This window comes from Nicotiana sylvestris, chromosome 7 (genome assembly GCF_000393655.2).
Source record: "Nicotiana sylvestris chromosome 7, ASM39365v2, whole genome shotgun sequence".
Classification (NCBI taxonomy): domain Eukaryota; kingdom Viridiplantae; phylum Streptophyta; class Magnoliopsida; order Solanales; family Solanaceae; genus Nicotiana; species Nicotiana sylvestris.
Genome location: NC_091063.1, coordinates 82336912 through 82352229, shown reverse-complemented (window position 1 = coordinate 82352229; position 15318 = coordinate 82336912). Strand labels below are relative to the sequence as shown.

The following is a 15318-nucleotide window of genomic DNA, read 5'->3' as shown; positions in this document are numbered from 1 at the left end:
GAGCAGAAACTCGCTATCCACATTTGGAAAAACTGGCCTTAGCTCTCGTAGTTGCCGATTTGGAAAAGCTGACTTCGTGGTCGATTTCAGTCCGGGACTATTGCCTTTGGAAGCCAAGGAAGTAGTAATGGTGTCGGAATCGACATCAAGGGTTTGGACCTTATTTACAGACGGAGCTTCCAACGTAAAAAGGTTAAGGCTCGGAATAGTCTTAATCACGCCATCGGGGGAAACCCCAAGGCAAGCCATCATAACGATCCCTTTAACTAACAATGAACCAAAGTACGAAGCTTTGATCGCAGGGCTTGAATTGGTCTAGGGATTGGACTCTGAGGTCATAAAAATCAAGTGTGATTCCCAATTAGTAGTAAATCAGGTCTATGGTATCTTTGACACCAAAGAGGAACATATGCAACAATACATGGTAAAGGTCCAGGATTTGTTGGAACAATTCCAGGAGTGGTCAATTACTCATATCCCAAGGGAGGATAACACGGAAGCAAATGCATTGGCAAACTTGGGCTCATCGACAGGAATCAAGGGATCGAAATCAGCAACGGTAGTAAAACTGATGAATTCAGTCCTTGATACTAATGGTTACTATGGGGTGAATTTGGCTAGTTTGGTCTGGGATTGGAGAAATGGAATAATTGACTATCTAGAGCACGGGAAGTTTCCCAAAGACCCTAAAGCACCATGGGCGTTACGCGCCAAAGCTGCATGTTATAGCTTCAAGAAAGGCCAATTGTATAGAAAATCCTTCCAAAGCCCATTGGCCCAGTGCTTAAGAGCGTCAGAAGCTAATTATGTCATGAGAGAAGTCCATGAAAGGATATGCGGAAATCACTTGGGTGCAGATTCTTTGGTGCTAAAATTAGTTCGGGTAGGATATTACTGGCCCCGCATGGAACAAGATGCCAAAGACTTAGTGTGAAAATGTGATAAGTGCCAATGCTACGCACTACTAGTACATTCAACCGGTAGAACCCTTATATTCGGTTTTATCCCCGTGGTCGTCCATGAAGTAGCGGATGGACATCGTCGGACCTCTCCCGTCGGCTCCTGGAAAGGTAAGATTTCTTTTAATTTTGACTGACTATTTTTCTAAATGGCTGGAAGTAGGTCCATATTAGAAGATCAGAGAACGCAAAGTGGTCGACTTCCTGTGGGAAAATATAATTTGTAGGTTCGGAATACAAAAGAAATGGCATGGGACAATGGGCTACAGTTTATTGGGCAAAAATTACAAAGTTTCTTGAAGATTTGAAGATAAAGAGGATTACCTCTTCACCATATCATCCGAGCACAAACGTTTAAGCGGAGTCAACAAACAAAGTGATTATTCAAAATCCCAAGAAAAGGTTGGAAGTGGCAAAAGGCAATTGGCCTGAAGAATTACCTGGAGTTCTATAGGCCTACTGAACAATGGCCAAGTCGAGGACAGGAGAGACTCCTTTTTACCTTGTGTACGACGCAGAAGCTCTAATCTTGGTGGAAGTGGGGGAACCCACCTTGAGATATTTCAAGGCAGATGAAGAATCGAACAACAAAGTAATGTTAATCAACTTGGAGCTGCTCAAGGAATGCATGGATTTGGCACGTGTAAGAATGGCAGCTCAAAAGCAGAGAATGGAGCGATATTATAATCGAAGAGCCAATTTTTGTTATTTCAAAGTGGGAGACTTGATTTTGAGAAAGTTACCTGAAATACCTAGTAACTGAATGCAGGGAAGTTGGGGCCAACGTGGGAAGGCCCCTACCGAATTTCAGCTATCACTAGAAAAGGTTCATACGAGTTGGAAAACCAAAATGGAGACAAATTGTCCAGCAATTGGAACGTGGCACACCTCAAAAGATATTATTACTGATGAACAATATCCGATCTGAAAGTATGTGATGCACTCTTTTTCCCTTCATTTAGTTTTTGTCCCAATTGGATTTTTCTAGCAAGGTTCTTAATGAGGCAGCTATAGAAAGCATACTACGAAGACAACAACAATAAGACCTTCGATAGCAAGTTTCCACTCGGGGATGATCAGATAGTCATGACCGTTCACGATATCAGATAGCAAAGCAAACAAGCAAGTTTCCACTGGGAAGTTAAGTTTGTTATTGATCAAAGGTTACCCGACCGTTCACCAGCACAAACCACTAGAGGATTGTTAGATAATCTTTTGCTCGATAGCACGGATTCCTGAGGGAAAGTAAGGTATGTTACTGAGTTAAGGATTATCTAGCAATTTATTGGTGGAATCTTTGAAGGCACAAGGCTTCTAGTGTTCCAATTCACATTCTTTGCATTCAAACACTGGGGGGAAATGATATGAGGATACGGCAACACTGACTGCCACACCGACCGGGAACGAAATCTGGAAACATAAATGTGCCATCGGGACCGGGGACTGCACAGCCAGCCTCGTAGAAACAAGTTGTACAAGATAGCCACAAGCAATGGCAATTTCTTTTTAGCATAACAAATGCTTTTGTACTTTTGAAAATAGAAGAAATTAAATGAAATAAAATCCTTTTTTTTTTATCTTGTTTCTTGTCTGAACGATGAACTAACTTTGTCATTTGAAAGTTAAACAAGTACTTCAAACGCTAGTGACGTAATGAACATGAGAAATCCTCTTCATGAGAATCGTACACATAAGAGAGCTCTCTCTTATTAAAACCCCCACATTAAAGGGTTGGTTTCGGAAGAATTTATGCCCGAAATCAAAATGTCTTCAGGGAAAAGTGCACCCGAAGACGTACACAAAAGGACGCAAAAAAGTAAACTTGCTCAAATACTTATAGAAACCCTCATGTAAAAGGTATAATACTCGGAACCAAAGTACTTAAAAAAGAGTGCATCCAAGACTACACCTAGCAAAGCGCATAATTCTTAAGCAAGTGCAAAAGTTAAAGACTTGCATGGATACTCAAACAAAAGTAAGACTCAAACAATATTTGAGCAAAAATATGTCTTTATTTACAAAAATGTGCCAAAAATGGCAAAGGTACAAGAATGGGAAAAAGAAAAGAAAATTTAAACCGCAGCATCTCTGGAACCAGGAGGAAGAGAAGTGTCTGCGCCCCCGAGAGAAGTAGGTGGATCCGCCAATGGCTCGACATTTTCCCTAGTTTGGTCTTCAGCATCATCATCCTTCGATTCCTCTTCAGTTCCCGAATTCTCGAAATCAAAACGAGAAGAACCAGAAGCATCGGACTGCGTTGGGAGTCCATTTTTTGTAGCCAACTAAAACTCTCGGGCCCTAGCAATTTCGACATCAAAGTCAAGAATGTCTGCTTTGGCCTCTTCCAAGGTTTTTCTCCTCATGTTGTACATGGCATACATTTTTTCAACAATGAGGAAAGCCGATCGGTGTTTGAGTTTTTCCTTGAGTTGGGTTACCTCATGAGAGAGTGTAATGACCCGGCCGGTCGTTTAATGAGTTACCGCTCTATTTCTCCCATTTCTGCTTCTTTATGTGTTATTTATCTATATTTTATCGTATCACATTGGTTGGTTTGGGTTCAGAGTGGTTTTGTAGAGAAATGAGACACTTAGTCTTTTTTGGAAGCTTTAGTTGGAAAAGTCAACCGGAAGTTGACTTGTGAGTAAATGATCTCGGAACATGGTTTTTATGGTTCGGATAGCTTCGTGAGATGATTTGGGACTTAGGAGATGATCGGAATGTATTTTGGAGGCCCGTGGTAGATTTAGGCTTGAATTGGCAAAATTGGAGATTTGGCATTTTTCGATCGGTAGTGGAAATTTTGATATCGGGGTCGGAATGGAATTCTGGAAATTGGAGTAGGTCCATTGTGTCATTTGTGACTTGTGTGCAAAATTTATGGTCATTCGAATGAGGTTTGACAGGTTTTTGCATCATTTGCAAAATTTGGAAGTTTGGAAATCCTGGGGCTTGAATCCGATGGTGATTTGATGTTTTGATATTTTTTTGAGTGCTCAAAAGGTTGGAACAAGTTTTAATGATGTTATGGGATATTTTGGCATATTTGGTTGAGGTCCTGAGGGCCTCGGGTGAGTTTCGGGTGGTTAACGGTTCATTTTGGACTTTGGAAAGGCAATAGATTTCTGGTATTTTTATTGCAGAGAGAATCCTTCTTCGCGTTCGCGAGAGGGTATCGCATTCACGAAGGGATGTTGAGTGAGGTAGGTGAGATGTAGGTCCCGCATTTGCGAAGGTTCAAGAGAGTGAGGCTACGCATTCGCGACCTGGGCATCGCGTTCGCATAGAGTCAAGTTGTGAGGTCTTCGCGTTCGCGAGTGGGCCCTCATGTTCGTGAAGAAAGGAATCTTTGTCTGAGTTAGTTTGTGCTTCACGAACACAAGGGCACTACCGCATTCGTGATGAAGGAAGCACCTGGGCAGAATGTATAAAAAAGCCATCTTCGCGATTTTTAGCCCATCTCTCACCATTTTTGAACGGCTTTGAAGCTTTTTGAGAGGGATTGAAGAGGGATTCGAAGGGAAACACTTGGAGGTAAGGTTTTTGAGCTCAATACTCAATTCTATGGTGATTTTTAACTCATTAGACATGAAATTAGTGGAATTTAAGGGTTATAATTGGGGAATTAAGGCTTGGAACTGGAGAGTTCAAATTGGGGATTTGAGGAGCCATTTGAGGCCCGATTTTGATGTTCTTGGTATGTATGAACTCTTGGAAGGATAAGGATTCTTGTGATGTGATTTTTATCGAATTCCGAGATGTGGGCCCCGGGTCGGGTTTGGCCAATTTCTGGATTTTTGAGTTAATTTGATAATTTTCGTATGAGTTTCATTCTTTTAGCATATATTGATGATAGTATACTGATTTTGGTTAGATTTGGGGCATTTGGAGGCTAAATCGAGAGGCAAGGGCGTCGCAGGCTAGAGTTTGGCTTGGCTTGAGGTAAGTAACTCTTCCAAACTTGGTTCTGAGTGTTCGAAACCCCGAACTATGTGTTCCATGATTACTATTGAGGTGACGCAAATGCCAAGTGATGGGCGTGTGGGCGTGCACCATGAGGATCGCAGCCTGGATCATTCCATGGCATCGCTTAGTGACTTTTTCTTGCTGATATTTGTGTTGTAATTATATGATTAAGTCAATGAGCTGTAAATCATGCTAATTATCATGTTAAGGCTTCACGCCAATACTGTTGAGACCCAAGAGGTCATTTTTTGTTGTCATATCATTAGCTTCATTGATATTCTGTACTCAATTCTGCCTCAGTCTCGATTGTAGTTATTTGGCACATAATATCATTGTTGGGGCAAGTATCATGACATTTCGAGCCCGTGTGTGTGAGACTGGAGAGTGATGATTGAGTAAGGCCGAAATCCTGATATTGAGTGACAGTATAGGATCGGGCTGCACGTCGTAGCGAGATATTGATTATGCCTTCGTCGGCTTGTTTTAGCGCTTGGGCTGAAAGGAGCCCCTCTGGAGTCTTTACACCCCCAGTGAGCGCAGTTGATGATGTTAAGGGATGGATCTTCTATGGACATGGATCTTGTCCGAAGTATTTATACCTGGAGATGGATCTTCTCCATAGGGCTGGAATGGCCTTCCTCGGTACTGGTTGACTGCGGTCAGAGATGTGTATATATTCTGGGATGGATCATCCCTAGGATGGATGGCCATATACAGTATCGAATGGTTGAGCACTTGTGAGAGGAGGTACACGGAACATTGATCATGTTATCTGTGCATTGATACATAGAGATTTCCTGATCTTTATACTCCGTACTGTTCAGATTGCATTTATTTACTATTGAGTTTTACTTGAACTGCAAGCATGTCTACTTTTCTGTACAGTTTAATTGTATTACCTGTTGAGGTTTGGTTCGTCACTACCTGTCCGTCCATAGTTTGGACTTGTTACTTACTAAGTTGGTGTACTCACGTTACCCAATGCACCTTGTGTGCAGTTCCAAGTATCTCATGGCACGGTAGCGGCTATTGACTATTCTGGTCGCCGACTTCACGGAGATAGCGAGGTAGCTGCTTGGCGATTCGCAGTTCTGCTTTTCTCCTTCTCTATCTTCCTATTAGTACTTTGCTGCTATTTTCAAACTATTTGGTCTTGTCTTATTTCGGAACTATTGTAGCAATGCTAATGACTTAGTGACCCGAGGTCGGGCTTGTATTTTTCTGTTTTGTTGATTTTAGCTTTATATCTTTATCGAAATTCAGATGAAAAATGGTTTTAATTAAGCTTTTAAATGAAATGTAGATTGAGTTAGAAATGTATCGGCTAGCCTAGTTTTACGATAGGCGCCATCACGACCGGGTTGGTTTGGGGTCGTGATAGAGAGGCTTTTCTGGGCGAACCTAACAGATTGGAGGCTAATATCAAGGTCGCGGACAATTGAACTAAAGAGCCTATTATGCTCGATAGTTTTTCTGTACTTCTCTTCCAACTGGGTGCACTTTGCCTCTATAGCAGCAAGCTCTTCGATTTTGGAGTCCAAGGCTGCTTCTAATTCACTCACTTTTTCAGTAGTGGCAGTCTCGCGCTCGGTTGTAGCAAGAGCGGCATCATAGACTTCAGCCCAATTGGCCTTGGCCTTGTCAAATCTAACCCTTAGCGGGCCAATTTCATGGCTAAGGGTTACCATCTCTTGCTCACTTTGCTGCAAACGAGCCTCTAAAACAACGGCCTAAGTGGCTTTGGTTTCTAGTTCATAGAGGCGAAGGACAGTTTGATCCCGTTCCGCCAAAAGCTAATTCCGTTTAGAAGTAAGTTCCTCTTTCTCGTGAATTAACTTTTGAAGGCCCTCGGAAGAAAGAAAGTTGGCCTACAAAGCAAGAGAAGCAAAACTTAGAATATATTTATGCAAATGTAGAAGAAATTACGAAGGAAGAAAGGAACGTACTGATGCAGCATTATGCATGGCATTGTTCAACGGACACTCTCTCGAGAGTGCCTGAACCTTTTCCCAATATTTTTCTAAAGCCAAAGGCTTCAGATAGTTAGCAAGCTCCACCAGCCGGGAAAGAAGGTTACACCCGGTAGAGACTTAAAGAGTAACGTTCCTCCTCCTTTGTGGATCTTTAGAAGGGGCAGCGTAATTTTGCCCCAAATTGCCTTATACTGGGGACTGGGGAAGAGGAACATCTCCTTCATGATCAGATGCAGTCAGTGGAGATGATGTAGCAATTGTTGGTGGAAGAGTGGATGAAGATGGAAATGATGTAGAAATTGCTGGTGGTTGTGAAGATGGGAATGAAGCTGATGGAGTTGAAGGATGTGAAGAACTTGCATCAAGTGTAGTGCTGGTAGGATTCAGCAGGGACTCAGTACTCAGCTCTGCAGTACGGGGCACAACAGTTGGGACCCGATAGTGGGAGTTGGCATTTTCTACCAAATCGAACTCCCCCCCCCCAGAGATTCGAGACATCGTCCTCAGTTAGAGTGGTTAACTCAGCAGATCGAGCATTCTGTTGAGTTGATGATGAACGTAGCCTTCTGTGTAGAGAAGCCACATCATCACTGTCTTCTCTGTCATTGTCAATCATCACAGTGTCTATGACCGGCCTGGGATGAGGGCTAGTGCTCACAACTTCCGGAGATGACACAGGGGGAGTAGTCTTCGCCCTCTTATTCTTTTCCCCAGCCGCAGAGGAATGCCTTCTCTTTGGTTGCTTATTCCCCGGTCGGGGACTCCATAATGAAATACCTATGCCCGAAGCAGGTCCGGAGACACCTGCTCGAGTAAGCGCCTCCTGAAGCAGCCTCGCCGCATCAGCGGGATCAGCCAAAACGTCCTCCTCGGGGACAACAACTGAGCCCGCAAGTAGACTTGATGTCAAGAAAAGATAGAAAAAATTAGTCAATTTCTTCACATGAAAAATTGAAATAATGTGAGTTTGAATTACCATGATTTTTGGCCTTCCACCAGTACTTAAGGGCCAGTTCTTTCCACAAAGGAGTTTCAGACGTCGTAACATCCAAGATCTTCTGAACCCACCGGTCCTGGCCTTCTATCGCCTGTGGAGTCCATCGAGTTGCTGAAACATACGAAGGATAAAGAATCATTACGGTCATGGAAGAATATTTAGTGAAAGAAAATATACTAAATAGAGGTCTTACGAGCACGGTTCCAAGTGGTCGTAAAGGATGAAGTCGTTGACGAAATGATGTTATTGGTGACAATTGCAATGAACCGTTCCGTCCACCCACAGTCGTTATCATCATCCATGCAGAGCATGGTGGCCACGTTTACAGAGGTTTATCATAACCCCTCCCCCCTCCCCTCTAAAAATCTTGGGGGAGTAAAGATTCATCATACGAGATAATGTTAGCACTTCTCTAGTCTCCTGGCACAAGCGTCGAAGGCAGGCGACCATCCTCTACACATAAGGACCTACTTGTGCCAAACGTACTTGGTAGCGGAGGCAAAATTCCGCAATCACAGAATCCAGCTCTCCACCTAAAGAAAACGCTCCCAAAGTAAACGGGTACGTGTAAAAATACGTAAAACCCTTCTTGGGAAAGGTCATTCGCTCCGATAGATTAGGAGCAATAATATCCAACTTGTGGCAGTGGCAATCTTCCTTCACAGTAGGAATACTAGAAGGGCGAATTGAAGAAGGATACCTACTGACAGCCCATTAACGAGGGTTAGCAGTAGGGAATTTCTCCTCGAAGTCTTTTGTGGTATTAAGACTTCGAGGGATGATGAAACCCTCCGTTGGAGGAGCAGAGTCCTCGGCCTTGTTCTTATTCTTTGAAGAACCAGTGTGTTTGGAAGAAGAAACCATTGAATAAAAGGAAGGAAAAGGTTTTGGTTCAAAGAGAATTAGAGAAAGGATGGAAAACAAAGATGCAAGTTAGAAGTTCGAGAAATTATGAAATATAAAGGAAAAGAAAAAGAGGATGATGCGTCTAAGTAAACTTTTGGCAGCTAAATTCATGGCCATGATTACCTCGATAATCGACAAAGGTTGTGCTGAATCATGGGATGACGCGTGCTCGGGACATTAAATGCAAAAAGACGTGCGTCTAATCAACCTTCAGAAGCATGTGAAGGGAGTTATAGTAATTCCCGCCAAAAAAAGTGTTTCTACCAACTTCCCGGTAATATAAAGTTATGTCAACGGAAAGCAGGGGGACTATCTGTATAGGGTAAAATACGATATGATATGTGGTCATCTAAAGGAAGGGCACGTGGAACCCAAGACGGAGATGGCCACCAAACGTAGATATTCCGCTTGTCACCGGAAGGAATAACATTCATAGAAAAGTGTATTAAATGCTCTGCGTCCGGTATCATTTAATAAGGAATATTCTGCAGCATTAAGAGCAACGACCTGCTAACCGTTACATCCTCATCAATGGCCTTCATAATTGACATGAAAGGAGGGCACGATCCTAGAACCTCCTTCCGTAGACGCAACTATAAATAGTGAGCTTAGTTATCATTGTAAAGGACACGAATATTCTAGCTTACTTATACTATATGTTATACAAAGCTTAATGCAGTTTTGCTTTCTTGCTCTTTTTCTCATCATTGTTGTGCTCGGAAACCTTATTCCCGGATTCGTCAACTCTGTTATTTCATCTACGCTTTAAGGCTTATGTATTGTATATTTCTTCAGTGATTTCTTTATTTCAGGATCAAATTATTTCACTTGTCTAAAAACTACGTATAAATTCAATTGTACCATTTTACGGAAAAACAATATTCTCTTTATAAGGCTTAGATAAAGTTAATGATTATTTCGATACAACAATAGTTTATCAAGCTTCATAATATATTACAAAAGAATAATTTAATGTTAAGTGCAATAAAATAAAAGTTGAATGATCATTCAGAAAACTAACAAGGAATTTTTCATAGCTTAATTTACTCTGCTTGGACTAAGGGAACACCCAAAATTCAAAACCATATAAGCCAAACTACAGTTAGTCTTTCTATAACAATTTCATTAATTCTAAAGACTTAAATACACAACATTTCTACACAAGAGAAAGGGAAGCAACAATGTGAAAAAACTGAAGATTTTGAAGAAGCTCTTTCGCATGGCGCGAGGCTCGAATCTCCACTAGGGAGAACAGCTCATCACTGAGCTGTTCGCCGATGTGGGCGTCGACGAGCACACCGCTAACGCTTCTGCAGCTGTTGGCGAGTGCTCGTCCGATTTCTGCCGCATCGTCGGGATGGTTGACGACCAAAGGGCTTCCTCCCCTGAAAACTTGAAGATTGTTAATGACGAATGAACCGTTGGCTTCCACCACTTCCTTGAAATCTTGAATGCTGGGTGCATACACTGGAATGTTGAACTTGTCCCTCTTATCACTTGTAATTAGGCCCTGTCATTGGTCATATTCATACAATAAACCATGATGAATATTATATATAGGTGATAAATGTGAGAGTTGGACTAAATATGGGCAGGTCAAAAGCAGATCATCAAATCAATAAAAATTACTAGTTATTAACTTTAACCTAAGCAAAGTTTGCTTGAATCAAAAAATAGGTTTGTCAAGATCGGTAAAATAATTATATAATGGATCGAAACGTTGTCCATATATAGTCCAACGTGATCCAGCCTCTCCTCTTTTTCTTTTTCCTTTTCTAAAAAAAGTGTAAACATTAATGTATTTTTCTTAAATTATCAGCTTAATTAACTTCCTCTAAATTAACACTGTTCCAATCTCTAAAGTTAATTTTGTACATTTGGATTTAGGTAACATTTTGGCATGTCTAATAATACTATTTTGATTGATTTGATGGATCATTTCAGATTTAACCTATCTATCAAATCAACAAACATGTCATATATAACTCAATGCACCTCCAATGTTTACTACCATTTATTAATAAAAAATAAAAAATAGATTGATATTGTCACCTCTAATGTTTACTAACATTTAATTTACCTCATATGTTGTGGATTTATTGGAGACTGAAAACTTATCATATATAGGGGAAGAAGGAAATGAATAGAATGATTAAATTACCTCTTGGACAAGATCATCCCAAGCATCTTGAAAATGGGTCCCAAAGAGAAGTCCGGCCCCACCTTGGTCTGTGGGGTCTACAGAAGTTCTTCCTAAGCAGGCTAAGAACATAGAACCCCCTCTCTTCATTTCCTTGGACCTTGCCCCTAGGAAATTTGCCAAATCAGTCTGGAATTGTTTTCTGTAAGCATTAGCTGTGCTCTCATTTGCTCCATGTATGTATATCTTTCCTTTGTTGTACGCTGCTGATCTCTTGTCCAACACTATTTCTGGCACCTGTCGGTCAAAAAAAAGAATGACATATTTTTATACGTAGTAATAATTTTAACTTAAAATGTCCATTTATATAAAGTAATTCATAGTCACATAACTTATTTTTAAAAAAAATATTCCTTAAATCTTATTCTTATTCAACCGTCATCACATAAATTGGGATGGATGGAGTAATATGTTATCTCGGTCAAACTCCACCATATATAAAATGAAATGGATACAATAGTGATAGTTACAGATTTGGTCCGGGAAACCTGGGAACATGAATATTGAGTGCCTTAATCTTTTTTGACTTTCCCGAATAAAACCAAACAGTTAGGATTTTCAAGACTAGTATTTAACAAAAAATATATTCCCCTAAACTCTAAATCATCCTCGGGATTGGGACAAATCACTTTCTTCATGTATGCTGCGTACTACATACAATGACCTTTATTAGGAAATTAAATAATAATAAAAAAGGAATATATAGTAATGAAAATAACCTGAGAGAGCCAGTGCAAAGAAAATGCAGAATAGAAAACGTCAATGGATCTGGCCGGAAATAGACGCCGGTAAAATGAACCCGGAACACCGGCGGCAAAGTAAGAGCGGTGGCTATTGGAAGCTAAGCATTCCTCCATACTGCCGCAACCATTATTGGCCAAAGGCGGCAGCAATTGAAACAGAGTGTTGAAGTCATTGGAAGGAAGATCAGAAAAAAATGCAGAGAATTCAGGTGGCTGTTGGCCTAATGCTTCGTAACGCTTGCTCATGTGTTCAACGATGACGTCGATAATGAAAATGGTGTTGCTGCCACAAGAACAACCTAAGTCGGCAATTACGAATGGAATCTCCGGCGAGCTTAGCTGGACTCCGTCAAGTGTGTCTTTCAAAAGGTGCAGCATTGATCGTGCATGTTGCGCCTGAATTAATTAATATGCCAAACTCGAGTTTCAGTTTCATGAAAAAATTAAAGTTATGCAAATAATTATCAATGTAATTTGACATATTATACACACAAGAGACATATAGAGTATATTTGTGTATGAAAAATCTTTAAAATTAACAAATACTCCTTGTGTTCCATTTTTGTGATATTAATTCCTTTTTTTAGTTTGTTTAAAAAAATGACATCTTTTTATGTTAAGAAATAATTTAAATTTAAATTTCTTATTTTATACCTTTAATATCATGATTTTATAGCTATAAAAATATCAATGACCTATTTAAAATCATAAGTTTCAAAAAAAAATCTTTCTTATGTTTTGCATTGTGTCCAACCAATCAGGCTCATATGAAATGAAACGAAGGGAGTATATATTAAATTTTGGACCTATAATTTCAAATATGCATTGAGCATATGATCTAAAACTTGAACAATTAAATTTAAATACTGAATTAATAATTACTTTTTCGGAAATATATATACCATCAGTATATAAAAACTTAAACTCATGACTTGAAATAAAGAAAGAAAGGGAGGAAAAAACTCATATTGCTAACAACCTAAAATAAAAAAGCGAGGAAAAAACTCATATTGCTAACAAACCAAAATAACTAGTACTAAAATTTGCTGAAAAAAAGAAAAACTGCTTGCACTTGAATCGCTCAGACTTCAAAAATGTCCATGTAGATCGTACTTAGATCGGCATATGTACGTAATAACGGAAAAGGGCAGCCCGGTGCACTAAGTTCTCGCCATGCGCAGAGTTCGGGGAAGGACTGGACCACAAGGGCCTAAGTGTACGCAGTCTTGCTCTGCATTTCTGTAAGAGATTGTTTCTACGGCTCGAACCCGTGACCTCCTGGTCACATGGCAACAACTTTACCAGTTACGCCAAGGCTCCCCTTCGTACGTAGTAACGAATGAATAGTTTTATATAGTAGAGAAAATATATAAGAGTGATAATTAAAGACCAAAATGATAGTAATTGGGTATAGTGGAGGTGATCACCTGAGCTTGAGAGTTATTAACATAACTAGCCTCTCCTTTGCCTCCTTTCATGCTAAGCATTCTTTCAAGTTTCAAGTTGGAAACAACAACGTTATCTTTATTGTCTCCTAAGGGAGCCATTTTGTCTGTAACAATACCAGAGATGATGTTTGTTAGTGAAAGATAAGTCACAAGCTAAGGATGTTTGAGAATAAAAATGACAAGAGCTTATGTGGGTATATATAGAGGTTTTAGGATGTGTTGGTTTTGTGTTCTAGTAGTTGGGATACATACTCATGAAATATTATGTCTTTTTATGCAAGATTCTGAAACATAAAGCTTAAAGTAGAGACAAAATAAATGTGGTGAATTGAATTTGGGAATGAGGTTGGCTAGAGGAGTGGGTCAAGGTTGTTATAAAAGCACCACTATATTTTTTGACTTTCACTTTCACTGTGAATGGCTGTATAACTCTAATTAGTATTTTACGTTTAAATATTTTTGGTTGTTATAGACAAACGTTATCCAAAAATTATGTTTTTCCATTTTTTAATCTCAAAAGATATACATATTTTACTAGTTAAATATTAAAAAATATAATACACTATTAATAAGTTCATAACTAAACCTATAAAGATTTAAATTCTAAGCACACACTATGTAAAAAACTAAATTCTTTTAAAATTGATGGAAGAACCCTAGCTAGAAAAGATATATGTAGATCTTCAAATCTTAAGTATTATGCAAAATGTAAGTTTCATCTCGATAAAAAGATTGTATGTGTAGATCTTCAAATATTAGACATTATTCACGATGGAACCTTTTTGTGCAATTGAATAAAAATATACAAGCATATCTTGGACTTAAATCCTTAATTATGGAAATATGTACTAACATAATATTTTTTATTATAATTAGTGAATTAAAGTTTTAAAAAAATTAATCAAATTAATTTTAGACTTATTATTGGTATTTAGAAATTCTATATGGCTATTATAGAGAGCTAATTTTACAAAGAGCATACTGCTATAAAGAAGGATGTTGCCTTTATAGAGGTAAAATATAACATAAAATATCGGTTCCGAGAAAAACTTGACTTTTATAGTGAATAACTATTATATAGGGATTTTGTTATAGAGAGGGCTGACGATATATAACTTAAACTTTAAAAAGAAAAATATATAGAATCTTAAACCCATAAAAATTAAATGGTCAATTAGCCTTTAGGTTGAAGAGTTTAGTGGTGGAGCAGAAATGGAAAATAATAGGGACCTCACATGGAAACAGATCACAAAGTAGGTCCAAGATTGACGCCGGATTTCCATATTTTCATTTCTACGCAAATTAGGATAGAATGTAATTTAAGAGGCTTGAGAGATATTAAGAAGAGTAGAAAATGATGATTTAATTTCGAAAACTTACCTGCATTTGGTGTTTTTACCTTTAATTAATTCATTGTTTTAACGTTCAAACCCTGAAATCTTGTTCTAATTTTTTCGAGTATTATGCTATTCTTGCCACAAGAACAGTGTCCTAAGCTCATTTGGCCACTAATCATCAATAGATATCAATTTAGCAGCTCTAATATGTCGCTTCACCCACCCTATATTAATTCTCCTTGAATATTTTCACAAATATATTTACTTTCAAGCTCTCATGTGGTCGACGTCCACTTTGAACAATTGCTCCGCTAGGTATGGCACAAAATAGGATTTAACTTATATGTGGACTGAGTAAAAAAGGTATTATTGTCAGTATATTTGTACTAATTACATCAAGTTATTTAATATAGTACTTTGTTTCTTAGGTTTCCAAATTACACTTTCGATTTATATTATATACACAGGCAATATAAAAACATTTGTACATAATAAGTGAAGTTTAGATTATGATAACATGTTAGTTATTATTATTTTTATCAAGTTATCAATTGATATTTATCATAAATATATATTATATGATTATCGTATAAGTAACTTGATTGTATAAAAAAATTTATCACACGTAGAATTTAAAACTTTATAAACAATATTGCAAGTCGTCGTTGTAACCCAATGGTCTACAAAGAATTACATGTCAGTGCAACAACAACGTAACAACAACAAATTCAGTATAATCTTATCAATGGAGTTTGAGAGGGTAGTGTGTACGCACACATTACCCCTACA

General features: G+C 38.8%; 2 protein-coding genes across 2 annotated transcripts; one reads left to right on the top strand and one right to left on the bottom strand.

Moving 5' to 3' along the window:
* Window positions 1–421: 421 nt before the first annotated feature.
* LOC104233298 (uncharacterized) lies at window positions 422–934 on the top strand. Its single transcript, XM_009786685.2, has one exon. The coding sequence runs from the start codon at window positions 422–424 to the stop codon at window positions 932–934; it is 513 nt and encodes a 170-aa protein (XP_009784987.2).
* An 8874-nt stretch (window positions 935–9808) lies between these two features.
* Window positions 9809–13363, bottom strand: LOC104233292 (indole-3-acetate O-methyltransferase 1-like). The gene is made up of 4 exons (XM_009786673.2): window positions 13172–13363; window positions 11721–12140; window positions 10963–11238; window positions 9809–10311 (listed from the first exon to the last, which is right to left on the bottom strand). Exons 1-4 carry the CDS (start codon window positions 13289–13291, stop codon window positions 9958–9960), a joined length of 1170 nt encoding a protein of 389 aa, XP_009784975.1. The 5' UTR covers window positions 13292–13363; the 3' UTR covers window positions 9809–9957.
* Between the last annotated feature and the right edge of the window lie 1955 nt (window positions 13364–15318).

Bases quoted from the DNA above. Each gene is read 5' to 3' on its own strand.
- LOC104233298 (XM_009786685.2), top strand. From the start codon at position 422: ATGGTAAAGGTCCAGGATTTGTTGGAACAATTCCAGGAGTGGTCAATT.
- LOC104233292 (XM_009786673.2), bottom strand. From the start codon at position 13,291: ATGGCTCCCTTAGGAGACAATAAAGATAACGTTGTTGTTTCCAACTTG. The intron at 11,239-11,720 runs GTTATTTTCATT...TTTGACCGACAG, and splicing joins CTTTGCACTGGCTCTCTCAG to GTGCCAGAAATAGTGTTGGA. The intron at 10,312-10,962 runs GTAATTTAATCA...GACCAATGACAG, and splicing joins GGGATGATCTTGTCCAAGAG to GGCCTAATTACAAGTGATAA.